General features: G+C 38.2%; 1 protein-coding gene across 1 annotated transcript in view; it reads right to left on the reverse strand.

Annotated features, from left to right (window-relative positions):
* Positions 1 to 10,283: 10,283 nt before the first annotated feature.
* The window catches only part of LOC134316967 (NACHT, LRR and PYD domains-containing protein 12-like), a 175,526-nt gene continuing 162,484 nt past the window's right edge, over positions 10,284 to 23,325 (reverse strand). The window contains exons 16-18 of the mRNA XM_062997557.1: positions 14,345 to 14,518; positions 10,610 to 10,783; positions 10,284 to 10,386 (exon numbers count right to left, since the gene is read on the reverse strand). Of these exons, the coding sequence (XP_062853627.1) occupies positions 10,380 to 10,386; positions 10,610 to 10,783; positions 14,345 to 14,518 (355 nt within the window). The 3' untranslated portion in view covers positions 10,284 to 10,379. The remainder of the gene's footprint in view (positions 10,387 to 10,609; positions 10,784 to 14,344; positions 14,519 to 23,325) is intronic.

Here is a 23,325-nt window from a genome sequence, read left to right on the forward strand (position 1 = left end):
TTATTTCTGTCACAATCTGAATATTTACTGAATAAATAAATCAACAATTTATTATCCAGGGAAATCTAATTATTGCTGATTCAAGCCCCACTACTGCCAGGTTGCTGCTGTTGGGCCCTTAAGTGAGGCCCTTAACCCTCAATTGCTCAGACTTTATCAATTAACTGTAATGTATGTTACTTTAAATAAATAAATGACGAAAATGTAAATGTAAAGTTTAAATACTAACTATAAAATAATTCTGAATTTCAACAGTTCAGCAGTACAATCATTGAATTATTTTTTTTTCTAATATTGATCAAACTGAACAAGTGCATTGTGGGTAAGTAAGCTACATTTATAGTAAAAGAAGAAAATAGAATGAAACTGAACTATTATTAATCATGAGCATAAACAGCCCTGCTGAATGACTATCTGGTTACTCCAGCTAATGCTTTTTATTAATACACTTTATTACATTTATTACACACATGGTTTGGAATGAATGTAAAGTATCATTAGATCTACTGTATGTCTGCTACAATATTTAATAGCTATAAATAATATATAGTCATTTTAATGTAAACTATAATACCTAATAATAATTTTATATAAAGATCAAAAGTAATTTCATTTACAGAAACTACATATAAACACATTCAGTAATAATGTAATTGTACTAAAATAAAAAGCTTAATGATGATTAAAAGTAAAATGTAGAGAAGAAACTGACGGTACTAAAGACGGAACGATACCAGAGTTCTGCTCTGATACTGAGAAGCTTTTCATTATTTCTCTTAGTTTTATATTAAAGATCGTTTACTGTAAGAAATAAATCTCACCTGTAGTGATCGGTGGAATATTTAACATGTTCTCTCAGGTAGACATAAAAGATTAAATGATTTTAAAGCTCCGTGTGAAGGTGTGGACGCTCCAAATACTTACTGCGGTCAAGCCAGCCTCCACTTGGAAATGCTCAGTCAAATCAGCCCCACGTTGTTTGTAAAGATGTGCGTATACTAAACATTATGGTAAAAGCGTCTGGCAGAACTGATAAAAAAAAAATTCACTGACGATGTAAACGTGACTACATCAGTTAAAAAATATATATAAATATATCAGTTAAAAAATTAATAAATAAATAAACCCATTTCGTCCTGCAAATTGTATTTGGGATACAATTCCAGGCTTTTAAAAAAAGGGTTGGTAATAACTTGACATTATGATTTTACGTTAAATTTAAAGTCAACTAAAATGTAATCTAAGCTCTTTTTCATTTTAATTTAGATTGTTATTAAATGGAATAATCTTGATTACATGAATTGTTATTGTTATTAAAAGGATTCTACTTGTTTCCACAGAACAATTCCACTTTATAATAATAGTACACCATCTGTAGTTTACACTTTATATTTTTACATTTCTATTATTTTCACTCTAGACTGTAATTAAATGGAATCTACTTGTTTCCACAAGACAATTCCACTTCATAAGAGAAAATCTACCTAGGTAAGTAAATACAGACAGAGTACAAAAATACACAGACTAGTAATGAATGTCCAGCAGTGAATATACTATAAACAATATAAAATATATTATTAGGGAGAATGATTACAACCAAAACAACAACATAAATGTAAACAACAAGAGCAGCAACAACAACAATATGTTTATTACATAATAATAAAAGTAGTAATAATAATAGTAATAACAATAATAACAATAATAACAACAATAATAATAATAAATAATAATAGGAGGATTCCTTTTATTTACAGTCTAAATTGAAAATAATAGATATGTGACAATATAAAGGCCTTTATTTAGAAATGATACATCAGAATGTCTTGATATTAACTAAGTGTAAACTAAAGATGGTGTACTATCATTATGAAGTGGAATTGTTCTGTGGAAACAAGTAGAATCCTTTTAATAACAATAACAATTCATGTAATCAAGATTATTCTATTTAATAACAATCTAAATTAAAATGGAAAAGAGCTTAGATTACATTTTAGTTTACTTTAAATTTAAAGTAAAATCATAATGTCCAGTTATTATTTAATATATTTGTATCATCTCAGAAATATTGCCAAACTTAGTCCCACTCTTACTCTATCAGATGCTGAAAACTGTCTCCTCCAGACTGGATTACTGCAATGCACTTCTCGTTGGGATTTCTAACAAAAGTCTTCATAGATCACATAGCATTCAAAATAGTGCCGCTAGGATCCTGATGAGAGGATATCACACCGATTCTACGTTCTCTTCACTGGCTTCCCATCTCTGTTAGGATTGAATACAAGGTCTCCCTCCTAACTCACCAGTGTATTTATTGATAAGCTCCCACCTACTTGAAAAAACTGCTCACCACTCAAACCTCATTCCGATCCTACTAACTCAAATCGCCTTCTCCCCCCAAGAACCAAGCTCAGTACCATGGGTGATCGGGCCTTCTGTTCTGCTGCCCCTCGCCTGGAATGCCCTCCAGGACCATTTGAGGGCACCACAGACGGTTGGGACTTTTAAGAAGAGACTCAAAACCTTTCTTTTTAGCAGAACTTACGAATATTTTTTTAATTAATGTAGTGATTGCGGCTATTTTTTATTATAATTATTTTTTATTGCTTATTTTTTGTAATGATGTCTTTTATCTTATGGCACTTTGAGATTTGTACCAAATGTAAAGTGTGTTACAAATTAAATGTATTTATTATTATTATTATTATTATTAAATTATTATTAAATTATTAATTATTAATTATTATTATTACCAACCCTTTTTTTTCAAAGCCTGGAATTGTATCCCAAAAACAATTTGCAGGAAGAAATTGGTTTGTTTATTTATTGATAACTGATATATTTATATATTTTTAACTGGTCACATTTACGTCGTCAATGACTCTTTTTTTGAATCAGTTCTGCCAGACGCTTTTACCGTAATGTTTAGTATACGCACATCTTTACAAACAACGTGGGGTTGATTTACATTTTATATTTACATTTTACTATGCATTTCAAGTGGAGGCTGGCTTGACCGCAGTGAACACTTTCACTTTCAGAAACAAACATGTATAGGTGTGTGTGTGTAGGTGTGTGTGTGTGGGGGGGGGGGGGGGGGGGTCACCAGGTACTTCAGCTAGTGTGTTTAGAGAAAAACACACTAAAGCTTTCTATTATTATCCCACTTTCTCCTCAGCTTTTTTCTTCTCCTTCTGCCTTTTTTCAACTTGAAGAAGAAGATATACTTTATTTGTCATATATACATATACAGTTCCTCCTTTAATTCTGAGTTAACACTGTTCTTAAATCATTTTATTGGCATTTTTTGCAATATATACCACCCCACCCCCAGATCAGAAGTGTGCCTTGTCTTTTTTTTAAAAAGACCAGACCTGATATACAGCAGACACCTACAACTGTGCTGAATAACACAACAAACAAGTAATTGAACACAACACACTTAACAAAAATGGTAATATACAAACTCAACATGAACACCAGCACAAAATGCATCGTCACATCATAACAAACAACCACTTATATAAACACTATTATATACACTATTTTATTTCATTTTATAAAGCTGAAATGACAAAAGAACCTCTTGAACTAGAATGTTAACTTAAAAATCAATAATAATATATTTGTTTTATCTTTTTATTTCTGTAGAACCACTTTCCATAGTTCTGTGGTCCATGTTAACTCAATAGGCAGTGGTAGTCTAGCAATTAGGGTACTGTATTACCTATTAAAAGGTTGTTGGTTCAAGTCCCACTACTGCCAAATTGGGCCCCTGAACATGGCCTTTAACCCTCAGTTTCTTAGATTGAATACTGCCACACCTAAAGCATCTTCGATATGGCATAAACATAAATGAAATGTAAACTCATAATGTGTGTGTGTGTGTGTGAATCTCTTTTGTCTGTAAGTAACAAAGAAGACTTTATTACTAGCTTTACACTAGGTCAGACCATAAAATAAATGTTGGTCAGCTTTATTCATGCTCTTCTTGCATTTTACCTCACAATTATCTTAACAAGTTATATACTGTAGTTAGTTAGGTTAGCTGGATAGACCAACATGCACAGTTTCTAAAATGGAACATTAAATTCTATTTTAAGATTTAAGAGAGCTGCATAGTTTTTAACATGAATTAATCATCATATATTAAGATATTAAATAAAATTGTTTCTGAAATGTTTTAGCTATAAGAACTTTATTTAATAATGGAACTGATTTGTACTGGAACTGACTTCCACTAATTTATAGTGGAGATAGAAAGTATAATATAATAATGTAATACATAATATAATTATAAATCATAATTTTATAAGCTGGATCAGGTTGGATGCTTGTGTTTGCTTTCTTCTGTCTTCACTGTATTGTTTTTTCTCAAAAGGTTTCCATGTATAACCTGTTCTACCAGAAGCACTCTGTAAATAAATACGCCTCATCTTGTTTCTTCCTGAAAGTGAAAGTATTTACCGCGGTCACGCCATCTGCACTTAATGTTTTACTGCACATCTAAACCCTGTTTTACAGTAATACAGCTGCGAAGCGTTGAAGAGGGTAAATTGTCTCTTTACAGCTTAATATACAGTGTATCACAAAAGTGAGTACACCCCTCACATTTCTGCAGATATTTAAGTATATCTTTTCATGGGACAACACTGACAAAATGACACTTTGACACAATGAAAAGTAGTCTGTGTGCAGCTTATATAACAGTGTAAATTTATTCTTCCCTCAAAATAACTCAATATACAGCCATTAATGTCTAAACCACCGGCAACAAAAGTGAGTACACCCCTTAGTGAAAGTTCCTGAAGTGTCAATATTTTGTGTGGCCACCATTATTTCCCAGAACTGCCTTAACTCTCCTGGGCATGGAGTTTACCAGAGCTTCACAGGTTGCCACTGGAATGCTTTTCCACTCCTCCATGACGACATCACGGAGCTGGCGGATATTCGAGACTTTGCACTCCTCCACCTTCCGCTTGAGGATGCCCCAAAGATGTTCTATTGGGTTTAGGTCTGGAGACATGCTTGGCCAGTCCATCACCTTTACCCTCAGCCTCTTCAATAAAGCAGTGGTCGTCTTAGAGGTGTGTTTGGGGTCATTATCATGCTGGAACACTGCCCTGCGACCCAGTTTCCGGAGGGAGGGGATCATGCTCTGCTTCAGTATTTCACAGTACATATTGGAGTTCATGTGTCCCTCAATGAAATGTAACTCCCCAACACCTGCTGCACCCATGCAGCCCCAGACCATGGCATTCCCACCACCATGCTTGACTGTAGGCATGACACACTTATCTTTGTACTCCTCACCTGATTGCCGCCACACATGCTTGAGACCATCTGAACCAAACAAATTAATCTTGGTCTCATCAGACCATAGGACATGGTTCCAGTAATCCATGTCCTTTGTTGACATGTCTTCAGCAAACTGTTTGCGGGCTTTCTTGTGTAGAGACTTCAGAAGAGGCTTCCTTCTGGGGTGACAGCCATGCAGACCAATTTGATGTAGTGTGCGGCGTATGGTCTGAGCACTGACAGGCTGACCCCCCACCTTTTCAATCTCTGCAGCAATGCTGACAGCACTCCTGCGCCTATCTTTCAAAGACAGCAGTTGGATGTGACGCTGAGCACGTGCACTCAGCTTCTTTGGACGACAAACGCGAGGTCTGTTTTGAGTGGACCCTGCTCTTTTAAAACGCTGGATGATCTTGGCCACTGTGCTGCAGCTCAGTTTCAGGGTGTTGGCAATCTTCTTGTAGCCTTGGCCATCTTCATGTAGCGCAACAATTCGTCTTTTAAGATCCTCAGCGAGTTCTTTGCCATGAGGTGCCATGTTGGAACTTTCAGTGACCAGTATGAGAGAGTGTGAGAGCTGTACTACTAAATTGAACACACCTGCTCCCTATGCACACCTGAGACCTAGTAACACTAACAAATCACATGACATTTTGGAGGGAAAATGACAAGCAGTGCTCAATTTGGACATTTAGGGGTGTAGTCTCTTAGGGGTGTACTCACTTTTGTTGCCGGTGGTTTAGACATTAATGGCTGTATATTGAGTTATTTTGAGAGAAGAATAAATTTACACTGTTATATAAGCTGCACACAGACTACTTTTCATTGTGTCAAAGTGTCATTTTGTCAGTGTTGTCCCATGAAAATATATACTTAAATATCTGCAGAAATGTGAGGGGTGTACTCACTTTTGTGATACACTGTACATTACTACCGAGTTCTAATGCACATAAAATGTAGCAGAAACAAAAGTGTGTTACAACCGGTATATAGAACAATCTAAGAAGTTAAAAAAAATTCAGACTTCTGTTAAAAGAAAAAACTAGTGTGTATTTGTTTGTGTAAAGACCGCTATTTGAAGATCAATACAATAATCAAATCAAATTGTTATCAAATGCCACCACTATGACCATGAAGAACACTTACTTTAGTAGTATTATAATTTTGAAACACTTTTAATGTTGGAATTTGGAGTGATGTGATGGTAAACTTGAGTAAAGTGTACAGTATATTTGGTTGTGTTTAAACCACATTTTTAAGATCAATAAAATTATAAATAAATTAAGTTCCACCCATACAATCATGAAGAACACTTAGTCTAGTACTCATAGTGTGATTTTGGATCAATTTTACTGTAGGAATTTGAAATAATGGGATGGCAAACTTATGCAAAATGTCTATTTGGTTGTGTTTAAACCACATTTTGAAGATCAATAAAATTAACAAATCAAATTGTTATCAAGTGCCACCCAAACATTTATGAAGAACACTTAGTCTAGTATTCATGGTGTGATTTTGGTACATTTTGATACATAAAGTGTATATTCGGTTGCGTTAAAAGCACATTTTGAAATCCAATAAAAAAGCAAATCAGATTGTCAAATGAAACAACTATGATCATAAAGAGCACTTACTCTAGTAAGACCAATGAAATAAGCAAATCAAATTGTTATTAAATACCACCCTTACATTCACGAAGAACACTTACTCAAGTACTCATACTGTGATTTTAAGACAATTTTACTGTTGGAATTTGGAGTAATGGCATCACAAAATTGCATAATTGGTTTTATACATTTATGGGGGTCCAAAGTGTTAATGATCTGAACATGGTGATAAACCCATAACAAACGATGAAATAATTTTAATACTACCTGCTTTTAATAACTAAAGTATTCATTCTTGTAACAAAACAAAAAAAACGTTGATATTTAGGTATTAATATAATTTTGTCAGTTACTAATCAGTTAGTGACTGGTACTTATAGTGATATTTAATCATTTAAATCAGTAAGTAAAACATATTTAAATATTATACTTTATATAGGCAAATAATCACATTATAAAAAGCAAATAGCAAAATAAAGAGCATCAATGGAATCTGTCTGTTTATAATTATAATATTAAAATATAATATTAAAATTAAAATACAGTATAATTAGGTAGCTCTGCTATGCAGCCACTGTTGGGCCCTTAAGCAAGACCCCTAACTCTGTCTGCTTCAGGGGTGCCATACGATGTGCCTAACCCTGCGTTCTGACCCCAGCTTCTAAACAAGCTGGGATATGCAAAGAAAGAATTTCATTGTACTGTACATCTTTGTAGCAGAGTTGACTGTTCCTTCCCCAGTTTTAAGCCACCTACACAGCTGTTTCAGGTTATGACTGTGTTTCAGCCTACATATGAAAATAATTATCACCTGTTTGGTATAATTAGTTAATCAAAAAACCTGACTATAATCCTACTAAATTCCTAACTTTGTGCAAGTGTATCCACAAGAATTGATGCTGTTTTAAATGCAAAGGAACTCAGGATCAGCCTGGAAACTCGAGGCACACAGGCACACACACACACACTGGTAATTATGGTATATGAGGACACCTGACTCAGTACCTACTTCATGGGGACACCACTTTCCACATATGCTATTAATGTGCAAGTAACTCCCAAAAATGTATTTAGACCTGCTAAAGATACATCCAAATTAGAATCACCTTTTTATTTTAAAATCATGGAAATATCATATACCTGACATTTTACAGCCTTATAGAGACATGACCTGAAGAGTGTTTAAAAGGACACACATGGTTTATCAGCACACACCACATACACAAACACAAACATGAGCAGATACTGTCTTAAGAGGACAATCAAAGGCATAAAAGGACACATAATCTGCCTGTCTTTTCAATCTAATGTAACCAATATTTTAAAGACAGCTTCGTTTTGGCCAATCTGTCATCAATATATAAATATACAGTGCCATCAGAAAGTATTCACACCCCTTCACTTTTTCCACATTTACGTTAGACATATTTGAAATCCAATTTGAGTAGTTTTATTTTTAAAAAATCTACATGAAATAGCCCATAATGACAAAGAGAAAACATGTTTTCAGACATTTTTGTAAATCTTTAAAAAATGTAAACATTCAAACATAATATGTTTATAATAAGTACGAGAAATGCAAGAAAGCAGAATTTCCCATTTTAGAAGGGCAAATATTTTTGTTTAAATGTGTCTTAGATACTGTTTTTAAGATGGTTGTTCCTATTGAAAACTACTTCCAATAGTCTCACAAAAATCCCTTTTGATAGTTTTGAGTGCCATATCAAGGGGTGTGAATACTTATGTAACTATTATGTTTGAATGTTTACATTTTTTAAAGATTTACAAAAATGTCTGAAAACATGTTTTCTCTTTGTCATTATGGGCTATTTTGTGTATATTTTAAAAAATAAAACTACTCAAATTGGATTTTGAATATGTCTGTAACGTAAATGTGGAAAAAGTGAAGGGGTGTGAATACTTTCTGATGGCACTGTATATTTATATATTGATGACAGATTGGCCAAAACAAAGCTGTCTTTAAAATATTGGTTACATTAGATTGAAAAGACAGGCAGATTATGTGTCCTTTTATGCCTTTGATTGTCCTCTTAAGACAGTATCTGCTCATGTTTGTGTTTGTGTATGTGGTGTGTGCTGATAAACCATGTGTGTCCTTTTAAACACTCTTCAGGTCATGTCTCTATAAGGCTGTAAAATGTCAGGTATATGATATTTCCATGATTTTAAATTCAAAAGGTGATTCTAATTTGGATGTATCTTTAGCAGGTTTAAATACATTTTTGGGAGTTACTTGCACATTGATAGCATATGTGGAAAGTGGTGTCCCCATAAAGTAGGTACTGAGTCAGGTGTCCTCATATACCATAATTACCAGTATGTGTGTGTGTGTGTGTGTGTGTATGGGACATGGCCACCCACTGTCCCTCACCTGGAGAGAGAGCTCATTACCTCATGAAGGTAAATGTTATAATTTTAATTATTTTTTACACTGTTTTTATTAATATTTTATTCTATTTTATATTTTTGTACATGTAACTGTTTTGTATATATTTGTTCTTTTTTATTGTTATTTTTCTGTAACTGAGCTTTGGCAATACGAATGTCATGCCAATAAAGTTTCTTTTGAGTCTGAGTATGAGGGCCATAACCGAGCTACAGAGAAACCATGCAGACAGTGCTAGTGGTATAATGACAAATAATTGAGAAATAATTATATATAAAAACTTGTTTAATGATGGTAAATCTGATCGGTTCATAGTGCATATGTTTTAAAGCAGAAACAAACACAGGCTCATCTCTTAACAAGAGAAGATTTTTCTGAAGCTTAATGCAATGTAACCACAGTATGTCTCATCCCTGTAGTGTTTTTGTGTGTTAGAGGTACGAGGGATGCAGAGTGTAAGTTAATACATTTTAGACTGGGGTGACTCAAGATTTTGAAAACTTTTAAAGGGTGCTGTGACTGAGAAAAGGTTGAGAAACACTGAGTTAAAGTATAAACTATTAAATCCATCAGTGATAAAACAAACACAATATTAGAACATTTAAAGTATTAAAACACTTACAGTATGATTAGAATAAATATATAAACACATTACAGAGATTTAAATCTAAAATGTATTTAATGAGTCAATATCAGCTATTAATAAAAATGTTCAGTGTAATGAAATGTTGATCTTGTAGGTTTGTAGCTACGTGTTTGTGTTTGTAAAGGATATAATAATCTGTTATAATAAATATATCCACTTTGTTACAGCTGGATATAATAATAATAATAATTCCACTCTCCAGAGTCTGATCATAATAACAGTCTATTCAGCATCATAAACACTTTCTTCTTGTGATTAAAACCTTTTCTACAGTTTCTCACTCATGTCATGATGTCTGAATCCTGCACAGTTTCATTTTCTCATTCACATCCTGTACAGATGTTTTAATCACATCTGTAAATCACATCTGTTGTCAGAAATAATCTCTGCTTTTAATCTCCGTCTTCATCTGAGTTTATCATCAAAACCTAAAAAGAATAAAAAATAATGTTTATAAACAGTGATGTGATATTTAATTAAGTTAGGTTTTTACATGTTGATGGTGATTAATAGTGAACATTGTTACACAAGACCAGAGACACAAACTGTCATCATCAGATTTTCATCCACACACTTGTTCTAATCAATACAGTGAGTGGATTGAACTAAAACCTTTTATTCCTGGACTGGATTCAAATAGTTCTTACTCACCTCAGAACCTCCAGTCTGAAATGTTCATCATCCTTCAGATCAGAGAGAAGCTTTATTCCTGAATCTGTTATATTATTATGAGACAGATTGAGTTTTCTCAGGTGTGAGGGGTTTGATCTCAGAGCTGAAGCCAGAGCAGAACAACCTTCATCTGATACACCACAACTATCCAACCTGCAGAGAGAACAATGATCAGATCTTCACTGTTTATAATCAGAATTGTTACTATATTTAATCAAATCAAACTCACAGCCAGCAAAAAAACTGCAACATAAATACTGTGATTACAAACACAAACACTGAACTTGATAAGTGGACGGCACTGTGGGTGACTAATAGCAAAGTGTCCTGAGGACCTGGGTTTGATCCTAACCTCCTGTCACTTAAACTCTGGTTACTCTTGTTGTCTTTTAATAAATCAGAAGGTGGATTGGTTTAGTAATCAAATGAGTGAGTTAGTGATGCTCTGTGCTGGTTTGACACCCTGTTTGAAATTAATAAATAAAAACTTAACAAGAAAATATCTGAACTTCGAAAGCCGAACATTGAAACATTTTTAAAGAGGACTGGAGTTTCTTATACTGAAATACCCAAGAGCCATTTCATCTATAATTTAAAGGTCAACGCCTTAAATGATTGTGACATAACCACATAATGGGGGCACTTCATGAGTGATAATATGCCATTCTGCCTGGTGTTCCTAATCCAGTGATCGTTCAGTGTATATTAACTGTCAGCTGTCTAATAAAAAGATAATTTATATGTTCAGCTTATAATAATAATAATAATAATAATAATAATAATAATAATAATAATAATAATACATAGAATTGATTAATCACTCATTAAATAAAAAACATTTAAAAACAATGATGTGACCGTTTGTGGTAGATTTTGAGATTCTGTGGTACAAAAAAAAAATCTGCAAGATGGCGGCGTGCATAGACGCAGCAACTCGCAGCTCTCCACTCTCTCCGTTTTTTTTTTTTAATTGTATTTATTTTATTTTTTTATTGTAAATATTACAGTTTGTTGGGCTTTCGTGGACATTCGTCAGGATCTCCTGGACCGGGATTCCGCTGTGAAAGGATTATTTCATCTGACTATCACAGCTTCCATGATATACCGGGAGAAACAGTCAGGACTCCGGGGTCTCCATGGATAGTTTTACCCAGCGGTAAGCCCAGGAGGAAACGTAAACAAAGGAAACAAAAGCGCGACCATAATAAACAAGATCGCCGAACTGAGGCTACAGTTTGCGGATAATAACTGTCTTCAGAACTGCAGTGTTGCGATAATTACAGAGACCTGGCTGTAGCCCACCATACCGGACTTGGCTATCGAGTTAGCATGCTACACGGCTCACCGCTACGACAGAAACGGCGACTCCGGTAGGAGCGGGGGGGGGGGGGTGCTAATGCTAACCGGGCTCTGGGTGAGCTGCACAACACATTAAGTAACCAACAGAACTCATATCCCGACGCAGTGCACATAGTAGCTGGGGGAATTTAACCATGCCGAATTAAAAACAGTACTCCCAAAATTCGAGCAGCACATTAAGTGTGTAACTAGAGGGGAAAACACACTGGACAAAGTCTACAGTAACATCAGGAAAGACTGTGGGACAAACCCCTTACCACATCTGGGTCTGTCAGATCATATTTCCATGCTGTTGATTCCTTCATACACACCATGCAGGAAGAGAATTCCACCAGCCACAAGGACTGTAAAAACATGGCCAGAGGTGGCATCACATCAGCTGCAGGAGTGTATTGAGAGCACAGATTAGAGCTGTTTTTGAACATCAGGACATGGAGGTACACACCACGACTGTGCTCTCATACATCAACTTCTGTGTTGAAAATGTCACTGTGGACAAACATCTTCAGGCATATTCCAGTCAAAAACCCTGTTTGACCAAAGAAGTACAGGTCCTGCTGAGACAGCGTGACATCACTTTCAGGTCTGGTAATGGTGCGCAGTACAGAGCCGCCAGAGCTGACCTGAAGAGAGGCATCAGGAAGGCCAAGGTGGAGTACAAAAGGGAGATCGAGAACCATTTCAAGACCAACAACACTAGGCAAGTGTGGCAGGGAGTCCAGCATCTCACCAACTACAAGTCCAGCAACATCACGATGGCTGAGGACGACCCAGTGCTGAACCACTTCTTCACACGCTTCGAGATGGAGAGTTCAGATGCAGCAGCAGCCCCACCATCCGACTGCAGCAGCTACAGCCTTGTGGTGCAGGAACATAAGTTGAGGTGCACACTGAGGGCAGTGAACCCCAGAAAGGCTGCTGGACCAGACGGAGTGACCGGGAGGGTCCTCAAAGAGTGTACGGATCAGTTAGCTGGGATTTTTACAAAGATATTCAATGCATCACTGTCCCAGTCCTTCATCCCACCATGTCTGAAGGCAGCCACAATCATACCACTGCCGAAAAAGACCAGCGTCAGCAGCCTCAATGAGTACCGACCAGTTGCTCTGACACCAATTGTCATGAAGTGCTTCGAAAAACTGGTGAAACGTCACATCATGTCCTGCCTCCCACTCCCACTCACCCTCGACCCACTTCAGTTCGCATACAGAGCTAACAGATCTACAGAGGATGCTATAATAACAGCGCTCCACACCACCATCTCTCAGCTGGAACTGCAGGGATGCACAGGGCTGTGTGCTGAGTCCATTACTCTATACCCTGTACACGTATGACTGTGTCAGTAGCCATCCAGACAATGTCACAATTAAGTTCGCAGATGACACCACCCTGGTCGGGCTTATCTCTAATGGTGATGAAACGGCATATAAGGAGGAGGTCCAAAGGCTAGTGGGGTGTAGTGCAGACAACAACTTGGTCATCAACACCTCCAAGACCAAAGAACTGATTGTAGACTACAGGAGGAGCAAGTCTGATCTGCAACCAATCTAGATTAACGGGGAGTGTGTGGAGAGGGTACCCAGCTTCAAGTTTCTGGGGGTGCAGATGGACGCGGACCTCCAATGGAGCTCTAACACCTCGGCAGTAGTGAAGAGGGCCCAGCAGCGTCTCCACTTTCTGAGGATCCTCAGGAGGCTCAAACTGAGGAAAGATCTGCTGACTGCTTTCTACCGCTGCTCCGTGGAGAGTGTGCTGACTTATTGCATCTCTGTGTGGTTCTCCAGCTGTACCACGGCACACAAGAAGGCCATACAGAGGGTCATCAACACCGCCCAGAAAATCATTGGGCACCCTCTCCCATCACTAAAGGAGCTCTACAGCACCCACTGTCTCAGGAGGGCACACAAAATTAAAAAAGACAGTACACACCCAGGGTACCGAATGTTTGAACTGCTGCCCTCGGGTAGACGGTACAGGCAAATAAAAACAAGGACTAATAGACTAAGAGACAGTTTTTACAACAGAGCCATAGCTCTGCTTAACACAGATATTTTCCGCAATTATGGGTTAACTCCTCTATAAATACTGTTTATATTTTTGTAATTTTTACATATTCTTACTTTTTAACATGTGTACATACATGTAAACACTTTGTCTTTCTCTATTTTTTGTATTCTTGAAAGCTGCTGTAACACTGCAAATTTCCCCCTGTGGGATAATAAAAGGCTTTTATTGTGTCTTATCTTAAAGACACAACTTCCATTCAAACCTAAATCCTCTGTTTCAGTCTCACTATTAGAGAAGATGAGTTAGTGAAGAGCAGCTCATGTGTGATTCTCAGAGAGATGATCTTACCTCAGTATCTCCAGTTTACAGTGAGGATTCTCCAGTACAGCACAGAGACGCTTCACTCCTGAATCTCCTAGATTATTATCAGACAGATCGAGTTCTCTCAGGTGTGAGGGGTTTGATCTCAGAACTGAAGCCAGAGCAGAACAACCTTCATCTGATACACCACAATCACACAACCTGCAGAGAGAACAATGAGCCACTCTTCATTCTCTCAGTTCTAGAGGAACTTCATTATCTACAGAGTCACTACAGTCTACAATCAGTGTGGATGAAGCTTTGTGAAACAGTAAAATCAACAAAGTACAAATAAAATAAGAAGATTTGGCTGATCTCACATCTCTGGTTTCTTCTTGATTATTTACCACCATCACCTACCCACACAGGTGAACTGGAAGATGACCAACCAAATCCAGGAAATGCCGGAAGTGCATGAAGTGCATGTACCTCATGGCTGAATCTCTGCTAGACCAAATGGAAAGTCAGCTTTTATATTCCATAGGGGTGGCGGTTAACCAGAACCTTCACTAGAGAAGAGATAGAAGCTGGCCAGTCTTCCCTCCCTTAATATATTGTTATAATAATTTTGTTTTTCTCTGCGTTTCAGTGAGATTTTATCTACTTTAATGTTGTTTGCTGTTTCATGGTTGTATAACTTGTTTTTAAGAGTTTATGTAAACTGTTAAAACTGAAATATACCAGAACATCAGCACATTCTTGCAAAGACCTATAAAAACAGTACGGTAACCTATAGGTTTGTTTGTTTGTTTATGTCATGTTTGTGTCATGTTCTTACACATTGGTTACATTCATGACAGGAACGGTAGTCACTCACTTGCATGTTTTTGGACTGTGGGAGGAAACTGGAGCTCCCGGAGGAAACCCACGCAGACACGGGGAGAACATGCAAACTCCACACAGAAATAACCCATAGGTAAAAGTGGCGCCATACCAGTCACCAAGCTTTGCTCTTTACCATATAAGATACTTATTATTACAAATGGTGACAATGACAAAGCATATTTGCTGATTTTATCAAAAATTAAGATTTTTAAGCTGACATGAATCAGCAAAACAATGGTGTGAAACTCTTAAGTGTGTTGGTACAGAATTGTGCTCGTTACTGTAAGTTTACTTTAAAACAATGGATTCATGCTGATTAAAAACATTTGGTCATTAAAAAAAAAAGGTTTTAGCAGATGGAGAAAAACTGTGGCTGAGATTTTTATTGTATTTTCACCAGGCAGTGAGGGTGCAGCTAATGTAAACAGTTTTGATTAAATGTTTAACAATCATCAAAATCCTGAGTAAATAAATATGTTTTCGATCTGGAATTGAACATTAAGACGTGTCCGAATCACGAACAAAGACAGGAAGATTATTCCAAAGTTGTGGAGCTTTGTAAGAAAATGCTCTTCCACCAGCCGTGATCTTTTTAATTCTAGGAACTACAGTCATGTGAAAAAATTTAGGACACCCCATTAAATAGGCAGCTCTTTATTAAGAAATGTTCACATATCAATGCCCAATCTTGTTTTTGTTTATTTCTGGAAGAGAAAGTGATTCAATTGCAATTAAACAACAATAATTAACATTGTTTTACTCATGAAACAAAAGATATGAACAAAAATGCATATTATAATGGAGGAAAAAGTTAGGACACCCTACCCTCTAATAACTAGTGTTGCCCCCTTTGGCTGAAATAACCTCAGTGAGATGCTTCTTGTAGCCATCTACCAATCTCTGACATCGATCTGAAGAAAGTTTGCCCCACTCCTCAATGCAGAATTCTTTCAGCTGTGAGATGTTTGAGGGGTTTCTTGCATGTACAGCCCGTTTTAAGTCACTCCACAGCATCTCAATGGGATTAAGATCCGGACTTTGACTTGGCCATTCCAGGACTCTCCACTTCTTAGTTTACAGCCAGTCCTTGGTGGATTTACTGGTATGTTTTGGGTTGATGCCATGTTGCAGGGTCCAGTTCCACTTCAGCTTTAATTTTTTTACAGATGGTTTCACATGTTCCTCAAGCACCCTTTGATACACAGAAGGATTCATGGTGGATTCTATGATGGTGAGCTGGCCAGGTCCTGCTGCAGCAAAGCATCCCCAAACCATGACACTTCCACCTCCATGCTTCACAGTTGGTATGAGCTTCTTTTCTTGGAATGCTGTATTTGGTTTACGCCAAACGTGTCTTCTGTTCTGGTGTCCAAATAATTCAATTTTAGACTTATCTGTCCAAAGAACATTAGTCCAGAAGTCGTGGTCTTCTCTCTGGAAAACTTCAGTCTGGCCTTAATGTTTTTCTTAGAAAGCAAAGGTTTCTTCCTTGCACACTTCCCATGAAAATTAAACTTGTGTAGTCTCTTTCTGATAGTTGAGTCATGCACTTTCACATGGACAGTAGCAAGAGCCTGCTGTAGGTCCTGTGATGAAATTTTAGGATTTTTCATGACTTCTTACGGTCTGCTCTGGGGGTGAACTTGCTTGGACGGCCAGACCTGGGCATGGTCGCAGTTGTTTTGAATGTCCTCCACTTGTAAACAATTTTCCGGATGGTGGAATGGCTGATGTCAAATTCTTTTGAGATCTTTTTAAATCCCTTACCAGACTCATAAGCAGCCACAATCTTCTTTCTGAGGGCCTCAGACAGCTCTTTGGATCTCACCATGGTGCTCACTCTCACTTCAACAGTCAGGGACACACCAAACAAATTTTCTGAGGTTTAAATAGGACAAGCCTCATTCAAAATGCTGGGTAGCGATGTTCTAATCATGTGCACCTGATGTGATACACCTGTGTGTGATCTTAACTATTTTAAGTGGGACAATATGTAGGGGTGTCCTAATTTATTCCTCACCAGAAATTGCATTCTTTTTAAATAACATTTTACAGAAAGTAGTAAAAAGGCCGTAATTGTTCATTGTTTAGTCATATTACTTGGATCCCTCAGTATTGTTAAAATTGATATTAAATATCCACATGTTCAAATATGTAAAAAAAATATACAGGCTTTCATAGGGTGTCCTAATTTTTTCACATGACTGTATAAGTAACCCTGCATCTTGTGAGCGAAGTGGATGCGCTGGGTTGTAGTGATTAATATGTTCACTCAGATACTGTGGAGCCAAACCATTTAGCGCTTTATAGGTTAGTAAAAGTATTTTGTAATCAATGCGGAATTTAACTGGCGGCCAGTGTAGAGATGATAGAACTGGACTAATATGATCAATTTTTTTAGTTCTAGTTAGCACTCGAGCTGCTGCATTTTGAACTAACTGGAGTTTGTTTATGGATCTACCAGAGCATCCAGTTAGAAGAGCATTACAATAATCTAACCCAGAAGTTATAAACGCATGGATCAGTTTTTCTGCGTCATTAGCAGATAGTATATTTCTTATTTTAGAGATATTATGCAGATGATAGAAAGCAACTCTAGTAATATTATTAACGTGTGTATCAAAGGAGAGATCTGAATCTAGAGTGGCACCTAAGTTTTTTACATCTGGGCTGGGAGTAACAGAGAACGTGTTTAGGTTTAGCACCAGGTTAGACAACTTGTCCCTCACATTATTGGCCTATAATTAGACTGAACATGTGGATCAAGATTAGGTTTTTTAATCAGGGGTTTAATAACAGCACTTTTAAACAATTTAGGTACATATCCAAGGCTAAGGGATGCATTGATTAATGTAAGCAGGGGCTCTACAATAGCTGGGAGTAAATCTTTAAGTAAACGAGTTGGAACAGGATCGAGTATACACGATGATGATTTTGATGATTTAATCAACACAGTTAGTTCATTTTGGGAGATTGGATTAAAGGAATTTAGTTGGATTATCTTGTTGGATACGTCACTCTAATCACTAATGCTGGTCAGAGTGAATTGATGCCAGGTGACTGACTCTGAAGTCGTGTCATTAAAGAGTTTAAAACAATCATGGCTGGTACAGTCTGGTGGTTTATTAGATTCAGTTTCATTGACATTTTTAGTTAGTTTGGTCTCAAAAAGGAATATAGGATTATTCTTATTATTCTCTATTAAGGAAAAATTATATAAATAATATAAAGCTGTAGCCACCACTACTTGTGCTCTATTATATACAGGGGTTGGACAATGAAACTGAAACACCTGTCATTTTAGTGTGGGAGGTTTCATGGCTAAATTGGACCAGTCTGGTGGCCAATCTTCATTAATTGCACATTGCACCAGTAAGAGCAGAGTGTGAAGGTTCAATTAGCAGGGTAAGAGCACAGTTTTGCTCAAAATATTGCAATGCACACAACATTATGGGTGACATACCAGAGTTCAAAAGAGGACAAATTGTTGGTGCACGTCTTGCTGGCGCATCTGTGACCAAGACAGCAAGTCTTTGTGATGTATCAAGAGCCACGGTATCCAGGGTAATGTCAGCATACCACCAAGAAGGACAAACCACATCCAACAGGATTAACTGTGGATGCAAGAGGAAGCTGTCTGAAAGGGATGTTCGGGTGCTAACCCGGATTGTATCCAAAAAACATAAAACCACGGCTGCCCAAATCACGGCAGAATTAAATGTGCACCTCAACTCTCCTGTTTCCACCAGAACTGTCCGTCGGGAGCTCCACAGGGTCAATATACACGGCCGGGCTGCTATAGCCAAACCTTTGGTCACCCGTGCCAATGCCAAACGTCGGTTTCAATGGTGCAAGGAGCGCAAATCTTGGGCTGTGGACAATGTGAAACATGTATTGTTCTCTGATGAGTCCACCTTTACTGTTTTCCCCACATCCGGGAGAGTTACGGTGTGGAGAAGCCCCAAAGAAGCGTACCACCCAGACTGTTGCATGCCCAGAGTGAAGCATGGGGGTGGATCAGTGATGGTTTGGGCTGCCATATCATGGCATTCCCTTGGCCCAATACTTGTGCTAGATGGGCGCGTCACTGCCAAGGACTACCGAACCATTCTGGAGGACCATGTGCATCCAATGGTTCAAACATTGTATCCTGAAGGCGGTGCCGTGTATCAGGATGACAATGCACCAATACACACAGCAAGACTGGTGAAAGATTGGTTTGATGAACATGAAAGTGAAGTTGAACATCTCCCATGGCCTGCACAGTCACCAGATCTAAATATTATTGAGCCACTTTGGGGTGTTTTGGAGAAGCGAGTCAGGAAACGTTTTCCTCCACCAGCATCACGTAGTGACCTGGCCACTATCCTGCAAGAAGAATGGCTTAAAATCCCTCTGACCACTGTGCAGGACTTGTATATGTCATTTCCAAGGCGAATTGACGCTGTATTGGCCGCAAAAGGAGGCCCTACACCATACTAATAAATTATTGTGGTCTAAAACCAGGTGTTTCAGTTTCATTGTCCAACCCCTGTATATATACAGTGTATCACAAAAGTGAGTACACCCCTCACATTTCTGCAGATATTTAAGTATATCTTTTCATGGGACAACACTGACAAAATGACACTTTGACACAATGAAAAGTAGTCTGTGTGCAGCTTATATAACAGTGTACATTTATTCTTCCCTCAAAATAACTCAATATACAGCCATTAATGTCTAAACCACCGGCAACAAAAGTGAGTACACCCCTAAGAGACTACACCCCTAAATGTCCAAATTGAGCACTGCTTGTCATTTTCCCTCCAAAATGTCATGTGATTTGTTAGTGTTACTAGGTCTCAGGTGTTCATAGGGAGCAGGTGTGTTCAATTTAGTAGTACAGCTCTCACACTCTCTCATACTGGTCACTGAAAGTTCCAACATGGCACCTCATGGCAAAGAACTCTCTGAGGATCTTAAAAGACGAATTGTTGCGCTACATGAAGATGGCCAAGTCTACAAGAAGATTGCCAACACCCTGAAACTGAGCTGCAGCACAGTGGCCAAGATCATCCAGCGTTTTAAAAGAGCAGGGTCCACTCAGAACAGACCTCGCGTTGGTCGTCCAAAGAAGCTGAGTGCACGTGCTCAGCGTCACATCCAACTGCTGTCTTTGAAAGATAGGCGCAGGAGTGCTGTCAGCATTGCTGCAGAGATTGAAAAGGCGGGGGGTCAGCCTGTCAGTGCTCAGACCATACGCCGCACACTACATCAAATTGGTCTGCATGGCTGTCACCCCAGAAGGAAGCCTCTTCTGAAGTCTCTACACAAGAAAGCCCGCAAACAGTTTGCTGAAGACATGTCAACAAAGGACATGGATTACTGGAACCATGTCCTATGGTCTGATGAGACCAAGATTAATTTGTTTGGTTCAGATGGTCTCAAGCATGTGTGGCGGCAATCAGGTGAGGAGTACAAAGATAAGTGTGTCATGCCTACAGTCAAGCATGGTGGTGGGAATGCCATGGTCTGGGGCTTCATGAGTGCAGCAGGTGTTGGGGAGTTACATTTCATTGAGGGACACATGAACTCCAATATGTTCTGTGAAATACTGAAGCAGAGCATGATCCCCTCCCTCCGGAAACTGGGTCGCAGGGCAGTGTTCCAGCATGATAATGACCCCAAACACACCTCTAAGACGACCACTGCTTTATTGAAGAGGCTGAGGGTAAAGGTGATGGACTGGCCAAGCATGTCTCCAGACCTAAACCCAATAGAACATCTTTGGGGCATCCTCAAGCGGAAGGTGGAGGAGTGCAAAGTCTCGAATATCCGCCAGCTCCGTGATGTCGTCATGGAGGAGTGGAAAAGCATTCCAGTGGCAACCTGTGAAGCTCTGGTAAACTCCATGCCCAGGAGAGTTAAGGCAGTTCTGGGAAATAATGGTGGCCACACAAAATATTGACACTTCAGGAACTTTCACTAAGGGGTGTACTCACTTTTGTTGCCGGTGGTTTAGACATTAATGGCTGTATATTGAGTTATTTTGAGGGAAGAATAAATTTACACTGTTATTTAAGCTGCACACAGACTACTTTTCATTGTGTCAAAGTGTCATTTTGTCAGTGTTGTCCCATGAAAAGATATATGTCACACTAGGAGCCTTTGTGTGCTCCAGTGTGCCTAGTTGCCACACCCTCTCTTTCGATTGGTTCCCAAGGACTAATGGGCTCCAGCTGCCCTCTATTTAAGAGGTGTGCTGGAGCACAAACATTGGGAACTGTTTTGTTTTCATGTGGACTTTTGGTGAGCACGGTAGGGGTTTTGTTTCTAGCCTATGTTCCTAGCTTATGCTTAGCCTATGTTCCTAGCTTATGCTTAGCCTATGTTCCTAGCTTCTGTTTAGCCTATGTTCCTAGCTTATGTTTAGCCAGTGTTCCTATCCTGTGTTTAGCCTATGTTACCAACGATGTTAGTAGTTTATACTCATGTCAAGTCATGTTAGTAGTTTATGCTCATGTCAAGTCATGTTAATAGTTTATGCTCATGTCAAGTCATGTTAGTAGTTTATGCTCATGTCAAGTCATGTTAGTAGTTTATGCTCATGTCAAGTCATGTTAATAGTTTATGCTCATGTCAAGTCATGTTAGTAGTTTATGCTCATGTCAAGTCATGTTAGTAGTTTATGCTCATGTCAAGTCATGTTAGTAGTTTATGCTCATGTCAAGTCATGTTAGTAGTTTATGCTCATGTCAAGTCATGTTAGTAGTTTATGCTCATGTCCAGTCATGTTAGTAGTTTATGCTCATGTCAAATCATGGTAGATAGCACTGTTCTTTATTAATAAATATATTAGTAGACATCTCTGCGTGTGTGTCCGCCCCCTTTTGCCTCGGTCCGTTGACCCCGCGTGACAATATACTTAAATATCTGCAGAAATGTGAGGGGTGTACTCACTTTTGTGATACACTGTATATATATATATATATATTAGGGCTGTCAAACGATTAACATTTTATAGAAAACAAGGATTTTTAAGTGAAATGTACAATTAAAATGGTGAACACATTTTATGCTAAATGTACTCATGTTAAAAACTGCTGGGACAAGAGAAAACTGTAAGGGAGTTTTATTCACTCACATACTAGGCAGTAATACTATCCAGCAGAGACCCTTGACTTCGTATAAATGTCAGATTGTAGGTTAAAATTTCTCCATCAGCAAACATTGTAGATCAGCGGTGCTTTAGGTGGGATAAGGCGTAGTTATTGTAACAGACTTTTCTGTGGTTGTATTGTGACAATGGTTTGATGGACGTTTCTACACGAAGTGTGTTTTGACCCTTTGGGGCTTCCATAGTGTAAGGGGCCGCCCGCACTGCCATCTTCCTGCCACTAGAGGGAGACCGCGCTCTGCACCCAGTGATAATTAGCTTGATTAATATCAGCTGGGCAATGCCTTTATAAGGACTTCGCCCAGTTCACTCGGCGCAGAGTCTTGCGTTTGCATATAGAAACCAGACCTCGCCGGTAATTGGTATATCTCTTTGAAAGAACCTTTATACTGCCTTCTCTTTTTCTCGCTTTGTAGGGAACCAGTTCCCTCTTGGCCCTGTCTATGTTCCTTTGTAGTTTATAGAAAGTTTAAAAGACAAATATTAAAAAGCTATTTCTTTAGTTACCTCCTCGCACCTTTGCAGAGGTTTCCATCTTAGTTCTGACAAGACTACCCAACGGCCAGTGGGTAGCTTGCCAGGTTGTTTTCCTTTGTTAGTCCTAAGTTTGTTTGGCATCCTTTGTTTCCATTTTCCCGCCTTTTTCGGCTTTGATCTTTCTAAGTTCTAGAATCTACATTTTCCTTAGCTCAGCCGGTGGCGCAGTTGTTAGAGCGTCAGCCTTTCGGCTGTTCAGTACACCAGCAGCAAGGGTTCGAGACCCAGTATTTAAGTTGTGGTTATTACACTCCCGTGGCTGGTTTCTTTCTTTTACCTTTTATCTACGTGGTCAGTTGTAGTCTGGGCAGGTATATTCTGTCCTGCTACCATTGTATTTTATTTGTTTATTATTATTATTTTTTCTTTCTTTTATCCCCTATCATTGGATAAAAGTCATAGTCACAAGCACCCTTACACTCCCCATAGAGTACTGGGTAGAGCATTG

The sequence above is a fragment of the Trichomycterus rosablanca genome, chromosome 1, assembly GCF_030014385.1.
Source record: "Trichomycterus rosablanca isolate fTriRos1 chromosome 1, fTriRos1.hap1, whole genome shotgun sequence".
Taxonomy (NCBI): domain Eukaryota; kingdom Metazoa; phylum Chordata; class Actinopteri; order Siluriformes; family Trichomycteridae; genus Trichomycterus; species Trichomycterus rosablanca.